Source organism: Silurus meridionalis, chromosome 7, assembly GCF_014805685.1.
Source record: "Silurus meridionalis isolate SWU-2019-XX chromosome 7, ASM1480568v1, whole genome shotgun sequence".
Classification (NCBI taxonomy): domain Eukaryota; kingdom Metazoa; phylum Chordata; class Actinopteri; order Siluriformes; family Siluridae; genus Silurus; species Silurus meridionalis.
The window spans coordinates 1,619,177-1,635,257 of record NC_060890.1 but is presented as its reverse complement, the minus strand read 5'-3'; the positions used below and the strand labels follow the sequence as shown (position 1 = coordinate 1,635,257).

Here is a 16,081-nt window from a genome sequence, read left to right as displayed (position 1 = left end):
AGGCGAGATTTCCTCCACCAGGAAGGAGGAAAAGAGGAAGACCAAGGAGGAGGTTTATGAATTTGGTGAAGGAAGATATGCAGGTAGTTGGTTTAAGAGAGGCAGATGTAGAGGACAAAGGGGTATGGAGACGGATGATCCGCTGAGGCAACCTATAATGGAAGAAGCCGAAAAAAGAACAACAGATTCTAAAAAAGAGACAGTAAATAAATAAACAGCAGAAATGACATGGGGTCAAAGAGTCTTCGGTTTCACTCACGCGCAGGACAGGGGTGGTTTTTAGACACCATTTTCAAATGGATCTGAGTAAGTGCAGGCGAAGCCTAAGGCACTGGGTAACTGATTGAAAGGTCGGGGGTTCAACCGCAAGAATCGCCAAGTTGCTCTTAAGGCCTTTGAGCAGGGCCCTTTACCCTTATTGCTCCAGTGGCACACAAGTGGCTACAGTGGTGTCATGGCTGACACTGCGCTCTGACCCCAGATTCTTACATCGCTGTGATATTCGAGGAAATAATTTCCCTGTGGGAACAATGAGGTATTCCGAAAAAATATATATAAAAGTATAATGGTGTCTCCTTCAAATTCTTCTACCTATCAGTTGTTGATAAGCCAATCATTGGGGAACAAAATCCATTGAGGTGAAAAAACAAACCAGTCATTTAGACAGTTTCACCAAGTTGTTAGAAGTTAGAAGAACAACAGAATCACAGGTAAGAGAACTTAAGAAGAGCAAAAGCAGCTCAGAGAGCAAATGTCTGCATGGAGAGGGTCTAAGGATATACTGCCACCTCATAGCTGTAGATGAAGTCCAAATGAGTCTGGGATGAAGTTTAAATTGAGTAATGAATGACTGATTAAGATGAACTTCATCAAAAACGCAATGAGTTCAAGTCCCAGCAGCACAAGGTGCCATTGCTAGTACCAATAGAAAGTATCTGATAAAAGCAAATCTGTCTTCAGTTACTTGCTCAATTGCAAGGCCCTTAACCCTGATCCATGGCGTTTTATTCAAAGCGAGGTACTGGGAAGTAGCTTAGGATAATTGCATCGGCCAAATGCCGTAACTGAAGACAGATTCGCTTTTATCAGATACTCTCCCTCGCTAAAATGTTTACTCATTAATATCAAAAATCTCGGGAATGTGCCCCTTTTAGTAGAGACTCAGGCGATCCAACGGCTTTGGTGTTATCTACACCACACGACGTCCTGCCATTACCCACTCCGAACGAGGCCCTCATTATGCTGTAAAAACACAAGCTTTGTTTGCAACGTTTGAAAACTCTGATAAGGATATGGCGGTTATTTCCGCTCCATTTTACTTCGGACTCCATCCAAACATGAAATCAGTCTTCCTCTCCAAGTTCTTTTACGGCTGTGGGTCTGGAAAGCAACCGCGGCCAAGCAGCTATATCCAGTCCTACTGCTGGAACTTTCATGGAAGTACCCACAGATCGGAATACTCTTTTGTTGAGACCAGTAAAAGCCATCCCAAACAGGACTCCCCTTTTTTATCAAGTGCTTATCTTTTGGGGTGTTTATTATTTTCTTTGGAAGATCAATTCTGATAACTTCTTACACCTCTGGAATGCTTAACAGGATTGCATGGATCCATTCTCTCATCATTTGATATGCAGAGCTCTTGATTGATCTTGAAGCTTATAAACGATACCCAAGATTAGAAAAATCCAGTGCGTTTCCACCCTAAAACCATGACTGACTGGGGTTTTCTCAGCCAACTCTTCGGGTCCTTGCAGGCGCACTCGCCCATGCTGGGTCGTGTCTGGCTGCTCCTCATGCTGGTCTTCAGAATGCTGATCCTCGGTACAGTGGCCAGTGACATGTTTGATGATGAGCAAGAGGAGTTTACGTGCAACACCTTGCAGCCAGGATGCAAGCAAGTCTGCTTCGACAATGCCTTCCCCATCTCCCAATATCGCTTCTGGGTCTTCCACATTGTGCTCATCTCCACTCCTGCTCTAGTGTTCTTCATGTACGCCATGCATCACCACAAAAAGCGCCAGGACCTCCTGCAAGACTCCACGATCAACATTCTGGAAGCAAAGCAGGACCTCCATCTCAAGCGTCTCTACCTAGTCAACGTGGCCTTCCGGATGATATCCGAAGTGGGTTTCCTGATCGGACAGTGGACGCTGTATGGCTTTCATGTCAAGGCTCAGTTCCCCTGCAGTCGCTTTCCTTGTCCCCACACTGTGGACTGTTTCACTTCCAGACCCATGGAGAAGACAGTCTTCCTGCTCTTCTATTTTGTCATCGGAATTCTTTCGGTCATATCCAGCCTGGCTGAGATTATTCATGTCATCTTCAAGTGGTTCATGAAGAGCAGCAACGGGTTAAACTCCTTGTTTAGGGATGAGCTTGAACTTCAGGAAGAGCCCAGGAACAAGCATCTCACACCGAATGAGAGGAACCAAGCAAAGCCGGACAGAACCAGGAAGCTATACGGTTCCATGGAAAGACCAGGACTGGTAGACCAAGAACCAACAGTGAGTCAAAGAAATTTAGTATCCGATGCAAAAGCCTTGAAGAAATCCATGATCAGAAGAATGCTGAACTGATAGTCTGAGGACCAGCAGGTTAAAAAAAAAAAAAAAACCAAGCCCAAATGCACTGAATGTAAGCATGACGTTTATAATAATTATATAGTCCCTGGATTCTTTCTGTAGGAAATGTTTAATTTATTTATCATCTATGGAAAGAGACTCTTTCAAGTATCAAAGTTTTTAATAGTCAGATGTAATCTCTTCTGAAACACAAGCCTTTAAGGCCTTATTTTAAATTAGGCTGTAAATGGATGAAATTGTGTTAAATGATTAGAGAACAAAAGCAACATCTTTAAAATAAAATGTTGTACCTTCTTTCATCCGGTTAGGAAAAAAACAATATAAAAACGGATTCAGAGGTCAAATACGTGAAGTGAAGCTCAAAGCCAAAAGTTTATTTTTTTTTAATACATATTTGGTAGAAAAAAGATAGAAAATATTTACAAAAGACAGACACAAAGAACTTCTCAACACACAAAATCTTCCACAGTATAATTTTTTAGAAACATCAAAATGTGATAAACTGCTAAATGGTTATAAAAGGAAATGAAACCGAGCTCAAGTTTTAAAATGTGTTTATATACACAGCGTAAGCCTCGTTCCACTCGAACAAACTAAAAATCGTCTTCAGAGTCAGAGTCCAGTGCGTAGGTAATGGGTTTTGTGCTGCGTGCCGTTTTGGTCCTTGGGGCCACGGCAGAGGACGTCACGCCCAAATCAAAGCTGTCATCGTCTTCCCACTTGCTCTTCTGAACACGGAAAATGAACAGGTTTTACAGGTCAGATGGACGAGTCGTTCTTAGAGTATAGGCAGGTGGTCTGCGATTTTTTATTTACTTTATAATAAAAAAAGTCAGTTAGCAAAACCTCTAACACCTAACTTTCATAACTTTTTATATCGATTTAAAATGTAAGTGTAATAACATGTAATAATTCCCATGTCATACTATAAAGAAATATTGTCTAAACCTGGGTGTGTGTTTGTAATGTTGAACAACGAAACAAAAAAAGTGCAATCTAGTAAATAAAATATATAAAAACATCTCCAGTGGAACTTAGCGTGAACAAGACGTACCTTTCCTGCAGCCGTGGCTTTGCCTTTGAGACGAGCCATGAGGTTTCCTCCGTCTGAGTCGCTTTCCGACTCGTCGCTGCTCAGTACTTTCCTCTTGCGTGCTGCAGCGGTCTTTTTGGCTGCCGGTGCGGGGGCAGAGGTTTCCGATTCGCTGGACGTCGTCCGTTTGGTGGCTGTGCTCTTTTTAGCGGCCGCGGGTTTGGACAAGGCGTCGAGGATCGATGGCTGCGCCGCGTCTACACGAAACAGTAAGTTAAACTACTCCTTAGATTTTACAAATCACAGATTTATCTTAGTTTGCTCACTCCGTTACAGTCGTTTCTATGGCAACAACCCGTTCACAGGGATGTAGAGTTATTAATGATTATTATTGAACATTTCTAAGAGTTTCCAGTGTCAGAAGCTTTTTAGTAAAACTAACGTACCCGTCACTGCTGCTTTCTTTCTGGAGACCGCCGTGGTCTTCTTGGCCGCGGGGGGTTTCTTTGCAGCGCCATCTGCTGCTTTCTTCACCACTTTCTCTTTGGGCTTGGGTGGAGGTTTAGAAGCAGCACCTTCAGCTGGACACACATGAAAATGTTAGTGAAAGAAGTACATATTTATATAAAAAGTACTTTGGCAATAGTTTGTAATAAATCCTCAGTACGTACAGGTGACTTTGCTCTTCACTACTTTGTCTTCCTTGGGTTTTTTCGCTGCTTTTTTCCTGTAAGAGAATTCCGGTGTATTGTGAATGTCGGCGTAAAGTGAAATTAGTACAATTAATACGTAACGAGTGATGAGGATAAAGACTCACGGTGGCAGGGGGGCGGGCGAGTCCTGCTCGCTCTCTGGTACAGCGCTGGGTTCTGTGACCAACATGTCGTCGTCATCATCATCATCATCGTCGACGACGGTCGCTGGAGCTTTCTTTGAACCCAAACTCTCCCAGTTCCCAGACTCGTCTTCACTGTCAGACAGGCAGTACTTCACCCTGGCTGAAGCACACATTTTATATGCACATTACTCATTGCACATTGGAAACAAATCAAAACACACTCGAGTAACCGTGAAATTTACCCAGTGTAGTGAAGTGTCTCAAAATATTTAACAAATTCATAATTTTTCCATTTTAAAAAGGCAAATAGGGCAATAGTATTGAAACATTTATCAATACTCAGTGGCCCCCGATATCAATCCAGACCTCCAAACCCTGTATGTACCTCTGAATAGCTGCCGTTTAAAAAAAAAAAAAAAAAAAGTGTGTTTGAATTCCTTGTACCATTAGCTTTTCTGCCCAGACGCTCTCTCTGAGCCATTTCTCCTGAACCTGTGGAAACGTCTTCCGAATCTTCTTCCCTGGACGACTCCTCCTCATCAGATGACCACGGGTTGTTCTTCTTCTCCTTCTTGGTGGGTTTAAACTGCAGCGTGGTCTGCTTCCCTGACTTGGAAACTGAAAGGAAGAAGTGGACCTCAAGATGCTGCTGAAGTACAAGTAAAAATAAATGGCAGCGCAGTTGCTTTCATTCGCTACCTTTCTCTTTGGGTTCCTTCTTGACCTTTTTAGTGAGACGAGCAGCAAGTCCCATCTCCTGAGAGCCTCCCGCGTCTGCATCCTCATCACCGAATTCCATCTTCATTACTACGCTGCCGTCGCTCTCAGACTGCAGAAATACAGACATGTTTTGAGAGAGAGAGAGAGAGAGAGAGAGAGAGAGAGAGAGAGAGAACGCTGACAAAAGCAGAAGAAGTACATCTTACACACCTTTAGTTTGCCTTTCTTAGCTCCAACTTTTTTAATGGCCTGGTCCTTCATGGCACTGGTGATGCGTGGGATGACACGGCGTCCCTGAGGGGTGGGCATGGTCTCATCTTTCATCTTTACCACCTTTGATCGGCCCCCTTTGCCCTTGACCTGGGTGATCGGAGCCTGGGCGTCTCGCTCAAGCTGCTCCACACGCTGCGGGAAAAGAACATGTTGTCTTAGATTAAATAAAAAATAAAAACTGCTGTATAAACATTTATTTCTTATTTATTGTATTTTATTTTTGTATTATTTATAATTCTAAAAAGCTAGTACGAGACTATATCCATTGTGAAACACTTGAAATAAACTTGAAATGCAGATTGTACAGGGTACCTACACCACCAGACGTCCCCCTAAAGAGTCGACACCATATGTAACATCTGCAATAAGGATTCTGAATTTTAATGACAACATTCCCTATTTTTCTTCTACTTTCGGCTGCTTCCGTTGGGAGTCACCACAGCTGATCATCTGTCTCCACACCACTCTGTCCTCTACATGTCTTTCACCACCACATCGATAAACCTCCTCCTTGGTCTTCCTATTTTCCTCCTTCCTGGTGGCTCCATCTTTAGCATTTTTCTACTGATAAACCCCATGTCCCTCCTCTGCACATGTCCAAACTATTTCAAATCGCTCCTCTCATCGTCTCAAACACATGCGCTGTCCCTCTAATAAACTCATTTCTAATCCTGTCCATCCTCCTCACTCCTAATGAACATCTCCGCATCTTCAGCTCTGCTACCTCCAGCTCCACCTCCTGTCTTTTACTCAATGCCACTGTTACTTTTTAATTCTTTTCCAAAATGTGTAATAAACCTGATTCTAAACAGAAAGACACCATTTCCTTTGTCATGCTTTTCATGAGGATTCTTACCTCCAGCTCCTCAGTGAAGGCAGCAAGGTCCTCCTTCCACAGATCTGAGGGAGACTTCCTCTTCAATACGTTCAGCTCAGCCATCTATAATAATAAAAAATAATGTAAAAGAAAAGATTATAATAAAATAAAAAAAACCCCAAGGTTCAGCACGACATGTAAGCGCCGTCATGCACATTAGGTACCTTCGCATCTCTTTGCTTGCACAGCTCCTCTTTCTTCTCTTTAGTGAGGAACCACATGGGCATGCTCAGGAGGTAATTATAGTCTGGCCCTGATGTCTCTTCCTCCTTTTCCTTCTCTTCGTCATCGCCACCTTCTTCTTCTACGTCCTGGAAATGAAATGCACTCGCATGTAAATTCCGTGCAGCGTTCGGAAGAAGGAGACGGGATTTGAAAATCCTTCGAGTACCTTCTCCTGAGATGCTTTCCAGGCTTTAACAGGATCAGAGTCGTATCCCATCTCCTGCAGCATGCGGATCAGCTCCTTCTTGGGTTTGTTCTCTGAAAGAATAATAAATAAATAAATACATAAATAAAGTAAGTACAAACACACCTGTTATAACAAAAAGGACAGTGTGAATGTTCTTGTTTGAATGATTTACCAATGACAAGAGTGCCCTGGATCTTCTCCAGAATGAAGCGTGCCTGGTTGGAGAGCTTGGCGCACTCGGCTCCCAGCATGCCCAGCAGCCAGTCCTTCCTCAGAACGTAGTACCTCAGGCGCAGCTCGAAGAAGTCCTTCATGATGTCCTGCACTGTCTCATACTTCTTCAAACTGCCCACGTGGTCAAACAGAACCTGTACACGTAGACGAAAGTTAAAATCAGCTCCACCGCACGCTGAAGCAAATCGTTTACACACATCAGCTCCATATTCACCATGGAGTTGCAGGTGAGTGGGTTCTGGAGCTTGAAAACTTTGTGTAGGCCCGCAGCCTCTGCCTCACGCAGCCTCTCCTCTGTCATTTTGACCACGAAGCGCACAGTGGAGTCCGTGTGGTACTCTTTATAATCCGTGATCAGAGGGGGTGCCTTCTCAGAGCCGTTCAGCATCACCTCCAACACGTTCTCCTTGTACGTCTAAGAGAACGCAGCACACAATTGTTATTTGGGACGAATTCATGGTGCACTTGAACATGTTGCTCAGAAGCTCCTGGTTACTGACCTGAGTCCAGGTTTTCACGGGCAACTCTGAGATCTCGATGGTGGTGGAGTCAATGATGGCCACCTCACCGCTGTTCATGTATTGGTTGGTAGTCACCTGCTCAATGGTTCCTTTAAAGCCCTTATAACTTGGCAACTGAACAGAGAACAATAAAATGTGTTAATAAAAAATTGTGTTATTTTATTTAGTATTCATTTTAAAGTCCATCAGTTAAGATTATAGCCAAAAACGACCCAAACGAGCTTTCGGTATATTTGCTGTTGTCTCCTAACGAGTAACTGGTATTACACTGACCATGGGCTGAGGCTCCTGACCGTCGAGCATGCGGTGGATGTTGCTGACGATCTCACGCACGTCGTAGTTGGGCAGGCGGCTGGCCCAGCCCGTGCCGATGCCGTCAGCACCGTTAGCCAGAACGAGCGGGATGATCGGGACGTACCACTCGGGTTCTACACGCATGTTGTCATCGTAGTTGTACTTGAGCAGGTTGTCGTCCTCCGTGGGGAAAACCAGCCGAGCCAGTGTACTAGAAATAAGGAGGTTAGGAGAAGAACATGAGCATCCAAAACAAAAAAAACCAAAACCACAAACAAGAGTAATACGGCTGGTTTTATCTCGGTTTTTTAAAACATTTGGCAGCAAATATGCAGCTCTAATACCATCCAGAACTGTGTGTCCCGTACCTAAGCATGGTGAAAATGTATCTGGGGCTGGCCGAGTCTTTGCCCCCGTGAAGGCGTGTACCGAACTGCCCCAGAGGCTGCAGAAGGTTCAGATTGTTGCTGCCCACAAAGTTCTGTGCCAGACCCACGATGGTCATCATCAGAGACGCCTAAAAACACACAAGATCAGAATCCGGCTTATTTAAATTCCACTGTCTAGACACATTAAGAGAAGCGCAGAATTACAGAACACACAGACTTTAAACAGAACAAAAACAAGGGAAAGTTCACCTCTCCGTGGTGGTATGCAGACATCTCAGCGACAGAACCGGCAAGCTGGGCCACTTTCACCTCACGCTTATCGTTTCGCTTCAAGCAGCAAAATACCACCTTTCTCTGACCCGGCTTCAGACCTGTGTGTGTGAGTGAGTGAGTGAGTGAGTGAGAGAGAGAGAGGCGTTCTACCGTTAAAAAACTGCCTGTTTTTAAAAGAACTAAAACACCGAACCTAAAGTGAACACAACACTCTATTCTGAATATAAACACAACTTAATATTTTAAGTGTGCATTTTTGTGTGTTGCTCTTTTCCCCTTCAGTGAACAGGTTTTTGCACAGGGAGACTTTACGTTAGAGAACCCCCCACACACTTATTAAATATAAAAACAAACATCTCACCATCCACCAGACATGGAATTGATCGCTCGTTGTCAGAGTTTGAGAAAAGCACCAGCTCCTTGTTCACAAAGTCGTGGTAGGTGAGTGAAGTGGTTTCTTTCCCATACAAATACTCCTGTTTTTTTTTATACACACACACACGACAAAATGAGAATTGGCACACAATTAAATCGGATCCTTATGTCTGATCTTCACACAGCTCTGACCTCGGGCAGGTTATGCTCCCGGCGCTGTCGCCTGGTGATCATGAAGCTGGTGAGCCACTCCTTTCTCTCCTCCACTTTCTTCTTACTAAAGGCCTATAAGCAGCGGTTAAAATAAATAAATAAACAAAATGCATGAAAGGGGGAAAATCAATGAATTCAAGAGGCATTCCTGCAAAACTATAAAAGTGGAAGGGATTACAAGGGTGATCGCCTCGTCATCGGCAGGTCCGGAGTATTTGAACGGGATGCGGTGTCTCGCCATGTCCGAGAAATACTCTTTAGCCTCCTGGGATGTGCTGGTACCCAAACCTAGCAGGGGAACGCAAGCAAAAACAAGCTTAGATTTACTACAATCTACTCAATTACTCCAAAAACAAAGCACGGACAAAACAATTCAGCATGCTAGCGGTAACACACAGGGCGCTCACAGACTTAAGACTGCAAGTGTGAGATATTGAATAAGAAATAAGATCATGTTTTCTGGGGTTTTGCCGATTACAATAATCAGATGTTAATGCATCATTATTTTATTTTGACTTTTTTACAATGTTAATGTTGTACTGATTAACTGTAACACCACAGTGAAGGACAGGGTAGGGATTAAACCTGAAGCATTCAAGTAAGAACATAAATCACTGCTCTGCTGTAAAGTGAACTAGTCAGGATTTGGGGGATTTTCCGGGTAATGCCTCCTGTGTTTTCAGTTCCTGTCATGGCCAACGCCAAATGCTTCAGCCGAGATTTTGCTTTTTCGTTTTTGCCCTTTTTTGTTTTTGCATCCAGGATTTATTTTTTGGGTTTGGACGTTTTCTTCGGGAGTTTATTTATTATTATTTATATATTCCTCATTACGAAACGTATCACACCCCCTACTCGAGACCCGTCACAGTGATTCGAACACGACCCCGTCACCTTAGCATGTGCGGAACACACCGGGAGAAAGGCGCTGACTGCTTACGTTTAGCGTTGGACTACCACAGGTCTTTGAGACAAACCTTTGTAGTACTTGATCTTCCATGATTTCAGGTTGCTCTGCTTCTCTTTCCACTCGGTGAACTCTGGGATGCTGTAAAAGGAAATTGACTGCTTCTTATTTGATGCCTGGTGGGGAGACAGAGTACATTAGTTGTGTCAGGAAGGTCCATATATGGGCGCACGCATGCACGCACGCACACACACACACACCTTGATAATGGGAGTGATGAACTCCTCAAGGAAGTTGTGGCGCAACAGCGAGGGCCAGTTGTGGTGGATGAAGTTGATGAGAAGCCCTTTGATGTGTGAGCCGTCTTGATCCTGAATCCAGAGAAACACCACACGTTTACATGCAGAATAAATTAATCAGAACGTCACATTCGTCACGTGATGCCGTTAGCGTTCGTGACCGACCTGATCTGTCATGATCATGAGTTTTCCGTAGCGCAGCGACTTGAGTGACTCGGGGTCGCTGTAGTTCTTCCTGTACTGCAGACCCAGGATCTTGATGATGCTATTGATCTCAGCGTTCTCCATGATCTAACACACACACACACACACACACACACACACACTGATCGTACATCCGATCACAAACAAACTCCACTCCTGCTATAATATTTGGAGAGGTTGTATCTGCGAGTGTTCAGACCTGTTTGTGTGACGCCTCTCGAACGTTGAGCATTTTTCCACGCAGTGGGAAAACACCGTAGCGATCGCGGCCCACCACGCCCAGTCCAGACACGGCCAGGGTTTTGGCCGAGTCTCCTTCAGTGAGGATCAGCGTGCAGCCGGACGAGTTCTTACCACCTACACACACACACCACACACTTGATTTATGGAATAGCCTGAAATAACAGTGATTGTTTTTTTTTGCCACATGGCCCAGCCCAAGCCCAGGGTATGTATAAATAGAGGTTGCTGTACCTGCATCATTGGCGTCGTCCAGTTTGGGCACGCCCTTGATCTTTGTGTGTTTGACAGCCGAGCACTTCTTGTTGAGCTGAGTCTGAGCCTTAAACTTCACCCAGTTCATCACGCTCTCCACGATGCCGCAGTTGTTCGCCTGAATATTAAAAAGACACGTTCTTGCTGAAACTCTGCTCCAGTAACCGCAAAAAAGGAAATGTATTACTTTTTCATTTAACACTCGAACTGAAGCGATCATATAGGCGGTGCTGAATTTTATTTGTCGCTCCAAAAAGGTTTTCTTGGCACTCAGTGTCTGTCGTTCTCCGTTTCTCCGACGCTGGCACAACTGCAGAAGGTGAGTTTTGATTGAACTGTTTGGTTATTTTTGCGTTTTAACTCAAGCATAGGCGGGGCTTATGTCTGTTTATTACATCGACAAATTATGTGATAGAAGACGCATTTGCGACCGTTTCAGTCGCAGTCCAGAGCCATGCACTTCCTATTCTATAATAGAATTCTAATTCTATTCCCATTCTATATATATTTTTTTCTTAACACCACGCCTGCTATGTTCATGGCGAACGCCAGGTTTAGTTACACACAATATAAATTAGGAATAAATTAAGATTAACTTGATTGAGCCTTTTCAAAAGTATCAACAGAATAAAAAGTTTCACAAAGGGGTAGAAATACACGTGCACGTGTGTGAGACCTGTTTGATGAACTTCTCGCTCAGTGTACAGGTGGAGCCGAAGCTCTTCTGCTGGAGAGTCATGTTCTCTTTGGTCTGGGAGTCAAAGCTGGGGTTCTCGATCAGGCAGTTCACAAACAGCCACATGTGGTTCTTCACCTACACACACACACACACACACACACACACACACACACACACACACACACACACACACACACACACACACACACACACGGGTAAATCTAGGCAGTCCAGAACCACAGCACATTGTGCGAGTTTAACCATCAAATATGCATCCAATTACCTGGAAGGGCTTGACTGCTACACCACCTTTGTTCTTCTTCTTTACCACCTCAATCATCTTGGCCACGATCTGGTCAGCCACATAGTCCGTGTGTCTTCCCCCCTGACACATGGGCATGCAGTTTAATCAACAGGCCTACTCGAGAGCCAGCTAGGCTAGATTTTTAATTTTTTTTTTTACACTACACAAGATACTAGCTAAACCTTTTGCAGTTTTGCAGCTGGACGCTACAGAAGGTGTGTATGTACCTTGGTGGTGGCGATGCTGTTGACGAAGCTGACTTGCTGGAAGCCCTTCTCGCTCATGGTGAGACAGACCTCCCAGCGTGGATTCACCATCTCGTGCACTACAGTGAGGGGAGAACCCGTTTCATCCGTTTTGTCCTTCACGTACAAGTCCACGTAGCTGCGGAACCCGCTCACCTGAAACAGGCGATCAAAACGAGCACTAATGTTACATTTCAGCTCTTTATTTGAAGAGTCCACATGCTGAACTGAAATGTCTGCAGTCTAGACTTTTCACCATTTCAAAACATCATGAACTGAAAAATACAACAAAGGACACCCAGAACAGCTGGAATCCTGTATCAGACACACACAGGACAACATTCCCCCTCCACACAATCCTGAAGTATTAACATGTTTCAAATCAGGTTTAGTAGCCACACCAGGGGAAGAGGATGAAGAGCACTTACAGGCAGTTTAGTGCCATTCAGAAACACCTTGACGCCTTTGGTAGCGCCGGCGATGTCGTACGCGCGCCTCGTCAGCAGCGCCACCGTGTCTCGGTCCAGAGACTCCATCTTGAACTTGGACAGGTCGGGCTGGAAGGTTATGCAGGTGTAGTCGTCGCTGCTGAACGGCTTGATTTTGGCCTCGCCTGTGCGTCCCATGTTGTCGTACCACGTCTGCAGACAAGGTTTCAAACAGTTTATTAAAAAAAAAAAATAGCGGTGTACTTACGAGAAGAACGGTGCTGGGATTTCACCAAGCGAGGGGGAAAACACAGTCACCAACACTCCTACTATACCTGTTTGAAGCACTGCTTGGACTCTCTGCACGCCGTCTCCACGGTGAATTTGGTGCTGAAGATGTTGCACAGCTTGGCGCCATATCCATTACGCCCACCTAGCGAGACACGCAAAAGACGGTCCATAAGCGTTAAGCACGTCGAACAGTGCCGACGTATCATGGAAGTGTACCGGTGTCGTACCTGTGACCTTCTTCTGCTCGTCGTCGTAGTTGCTGGAGGTCAGCAGTTGGCCGAAGATGAGCGCCGGGACATACACCTTCTCAACTTTGTGCATCACCACAGGAATGCCTTTCCCGTTGTTCCATACGCTGATAGAGTTGTTTTCTCTGGTGTGGAAAAATAAATCAATTACAAAAAATGTACACAAAAAAAGCTAATAATCACTAATGCTGGCTCTTTCTTTCTTCCTGTTTTTATTAAAGTTTCGACAGGATCCTTGAGTAAAGATAATGACTCACGGGTCGATGGTGATCTTGAGGCAGTTCATGCTGCTGTCCCTCTGCTTGTTATCTGCAGCATTGACTGTTTAAAACATACATGACATTTAATTATATATTTATTGACCCCCCCAAAAAAGCAGCTCTGTATGAAGTAAATCTGCATTCTATATTTACCAGTTTTTGACTAAATGCGAATTAAAAGTGTGTATAACAAAGCCACAGTGAGCAGTCACTTTCTACTTCACCACGCACCAAGGATCTCGTCGAAGATCTTGTAGAGGCCGGGGACGTACGTGATCTCCCTGCAGTTTAATCCTACCACTTCATCGAACACCCACATTTGCTGAAAAACAGACAGGAGGTGCGCATTTCAGTACACGACGAATAAAACGTACGCAAACGTGTGTGTACAAATACACTGTAAGGACCATAAGTATTGGGACACCTACAGAGGGTGCCTTTGGATGCAGCAGCATGGAATTTCCCCTTTGTTCAAGGCGAGTCACGTGTGTGTGTGTGTGTGTGTGTGTGTGTACCTGGGTGACAGGCTCCACAGAGCCCACGTAGGTGTCCGGACGGAGCAGAATGTGCTCCAGCTGAGTCTTCTTCTGGTAGATGCGCTCCACAGACAGACGCTTGTCATCCTTCTTCGACTTGCTCAGCGCCTTGTTCTCAAACAACGTCTGAGGAGCAGATAAAATAAGATGAGAGCGATATAACCGAATGCCACAATACATACAATATATGATTTTGCTATAATGATCAATAACTCTGAGATGCCCACCAGAAATCATGATGATTATAAATCTCTTATTCCCACCTCTATTCACTTTTATCTGAACGACCCCCATGTAATAAACAATGGCTGGATCAGACAAACATATGGATCAAATACTATTAAGCAGGACACGTGTTTAATGTTTGAGGTATTTACTATAGAGATAAGTACAGTTCATTCAATTCCGTTACACCATGCTAGTCAATTGAGACACACACACACACACACACACACACACACACACACACACACACACTCGAGTAGAAATAAGTATGAGGTAAAATAAATAAAATTAAAGCAACTATTTAAACGCTAATAAAGTATTTTTATTTTTTTTTACCTTCAGAGGTCCTTCAGTTGCATCCATTTTTATTCACCTCAGGCGCTCCTGCTTGCCTTTTAAAACCGAATAACTTCTCAAATATGAAGTAATGTAAACGCTAACCGGTCCTTGCAGAACCGTAAACTCCTTCTGCAGCTGTAATTCACCTAAAAAATATAAATCTACGTGTTTAATTTTAAAATATTTCACTTTTACCTCAACACCTTTTCCTCACACTGACTATCAACTAACCGCCGCTGCGCAAGCTGCACTTCGGTTAAATTTTCAAACAGTCCGAACTTCCGCCCGCCAAGACGGATTTAACCAATCACATTGAAGAGAAGGCGGGGCTAAGAAATTCGCCGTTTAAAAATGTAATTATTATTATTATTAATATTATTATTGGAAAATGGTTTTATTGCAAAACGATTGCTTTATCAATATATTAGTGAAAATATACTACAAAATTCAAGTAGATTCGTGTACCTTCTGGTTATTTTATTTTCATTTTTAGAAAGAATTAAAACAAATAAATAAAAAAACTTTATTATTATTATTATTATTATTATTCACAAATAATGAACAATTGTGTTATCCATTCACACATGTTTTAAAACGTGTTCATCATTTCAAGCATGTAAGAATTTTAAAAAGTGACTTTATTTTAAAACGATTTTGTTGTAAATGTCAATACAATAAAAAAAAACGTTCGTACCTGCTAAAAAAAATTGACGCGTTTTAGCGTAACTACAAACACTACATCATAAAAACTGTATAAGCCCCGCCCACTTCCAATCTGAAACTTCTGTGATGGAGCCGCAACGATTTGTACTGCGCATGCGCGTAAATGCGTCTCTTTTCCTGTCTGGATGTCGAAACAATTAATAATGTAAACATTAGTAATGGATAAAAATTGGCATATTGATGAAATAAAACTAAATTGAAAAATTAAATGCAATATTTTACATTTGTGTGTGTTTTTTGACATTTAATATTTACTTTTTTAAAGATTTGATCTTCTTAACTTCTACTTAAAAATCACAGAAGACAGTTATTTATTCTTTTATTCAATTTATTTATTCGTAAATGAATTCATAGACTCATACGGTAAAGGGATGGACGATTGAGATGGTTTGGACATGGGGTATATCAGTAGGAGAATGTTCAGGATGGAGCTGACCAGCAGGAGGAAAACTGGAAGGCCAAGGAGGAGGTTTATGGACGTGGTGAGGGAAGACATGCAGATGTTTGGTGTAAAAGAGGTAGATGTAGAGGATGGGGTGATATGGAGACCCTGATATGGAGGTGGTAGCTCAGTGGTTAAGACATTGGACTTTGGCTCAGAGGGTCACAAGTTTAAATGGTGCCACTGCTGGGCCCTTGAGCATGGCCCTCAACCCTCCTCTGATAAATCGCTCAGGATCAGGGCGTCTGCCTAATGCCGTAAATGACACTGATGATCCACTTGTGGTGACCCCTAACGGGAGCAGACAAATACGCTTCAGAAATTCACTATGCTGGTGCCATGCGACTTGGACAGATTGAGGGACGAGATCAGACAGGAGTCTCCATGACGTTTGAGGACGATATTGCGATTTGAGCCGAGGCAAG

The 16,081-nt window shown here is 43.5% G+C and overlaps 2 protein-coding genes across 2 annotated transcripts; one reads left to right on the top strand and one right to left on the bottom strand.

Moving 5' to 3' along the window:
* The first annotated feature begins 1,393 nt into the window (after nt 1-1,393).
* LOC124389201 (gap junction delta-3 protein-like) lies at nt 1,394-2,804 on the top strand. Its single transcript, XM_046854520.1, has one exon. It carries the CDS (start codon nt 1,710-1,712, stop codon nt 2,574-2,576), a length of 867 nt encoding a protein of 288 aa, XP_046710476.1. The 5' UTR covers nt 1,394-1,709; the 3' UTR covers nt 2,577-2,804.
* A 126-nt stretch (nt 2,805-2,930) lies between these two features.
* On the bottom strand, nt 2,931-14,750 carry top2a (DNA topoisomerase II alpha). The gene is made up of 35 exons (XM_046854519.1): nt 14,489-14,750; nt 13,907-14,053; nt 13,623-13,713; nt 13,389-13,452; nt 13,111-13,256; nt 12,928-13,025; nt 12,593-12,805; nt 12,147-12,320; nt 11,899-12,000; nt 11,613-11,750; nt 10,916-11,054; nt 10,641-10,798; nt 10,403-10,528; nt 10,199-10,309; nt 10,009-10,114; nt 9,213-9,322; nt 9,014-9,106; nt 8,808-8,922; nt 8,423-8,544; nt 8,153-8,301; nt 7,764-7,995; nt 7,470-7,604; nt 7,184-7,384; nt 6,908-7,103; nt 6,715-6,806; nt 6,488-6,634; nt 6,303-6,386; nt 5,384-5,578; nt 5,153-5,282; nt 4,898-5,071; nt 4,433-4,613; nt 4,287-4,342; nt 4,062-4,196; nt 3,637-3,872; nt 2,931-3,310 (listed from the first exon to the last, which is right to left on the bottom strand). The coding sequence occupies exons 1-35, from the start codon at nt 14,513-14,515 to the stop codon at nt 3,176-3,178; spliced, it is 4,758 nt and encodes a 1,585-aa protein (XP_046710475.1). The 5' UTR covers nt 14,516-14,750; the 3' UTR covers nt 2,931-3,175.
* Between the last annotated feature and the right edge of the window lie 1,331 nt (nt 14,751-16,081).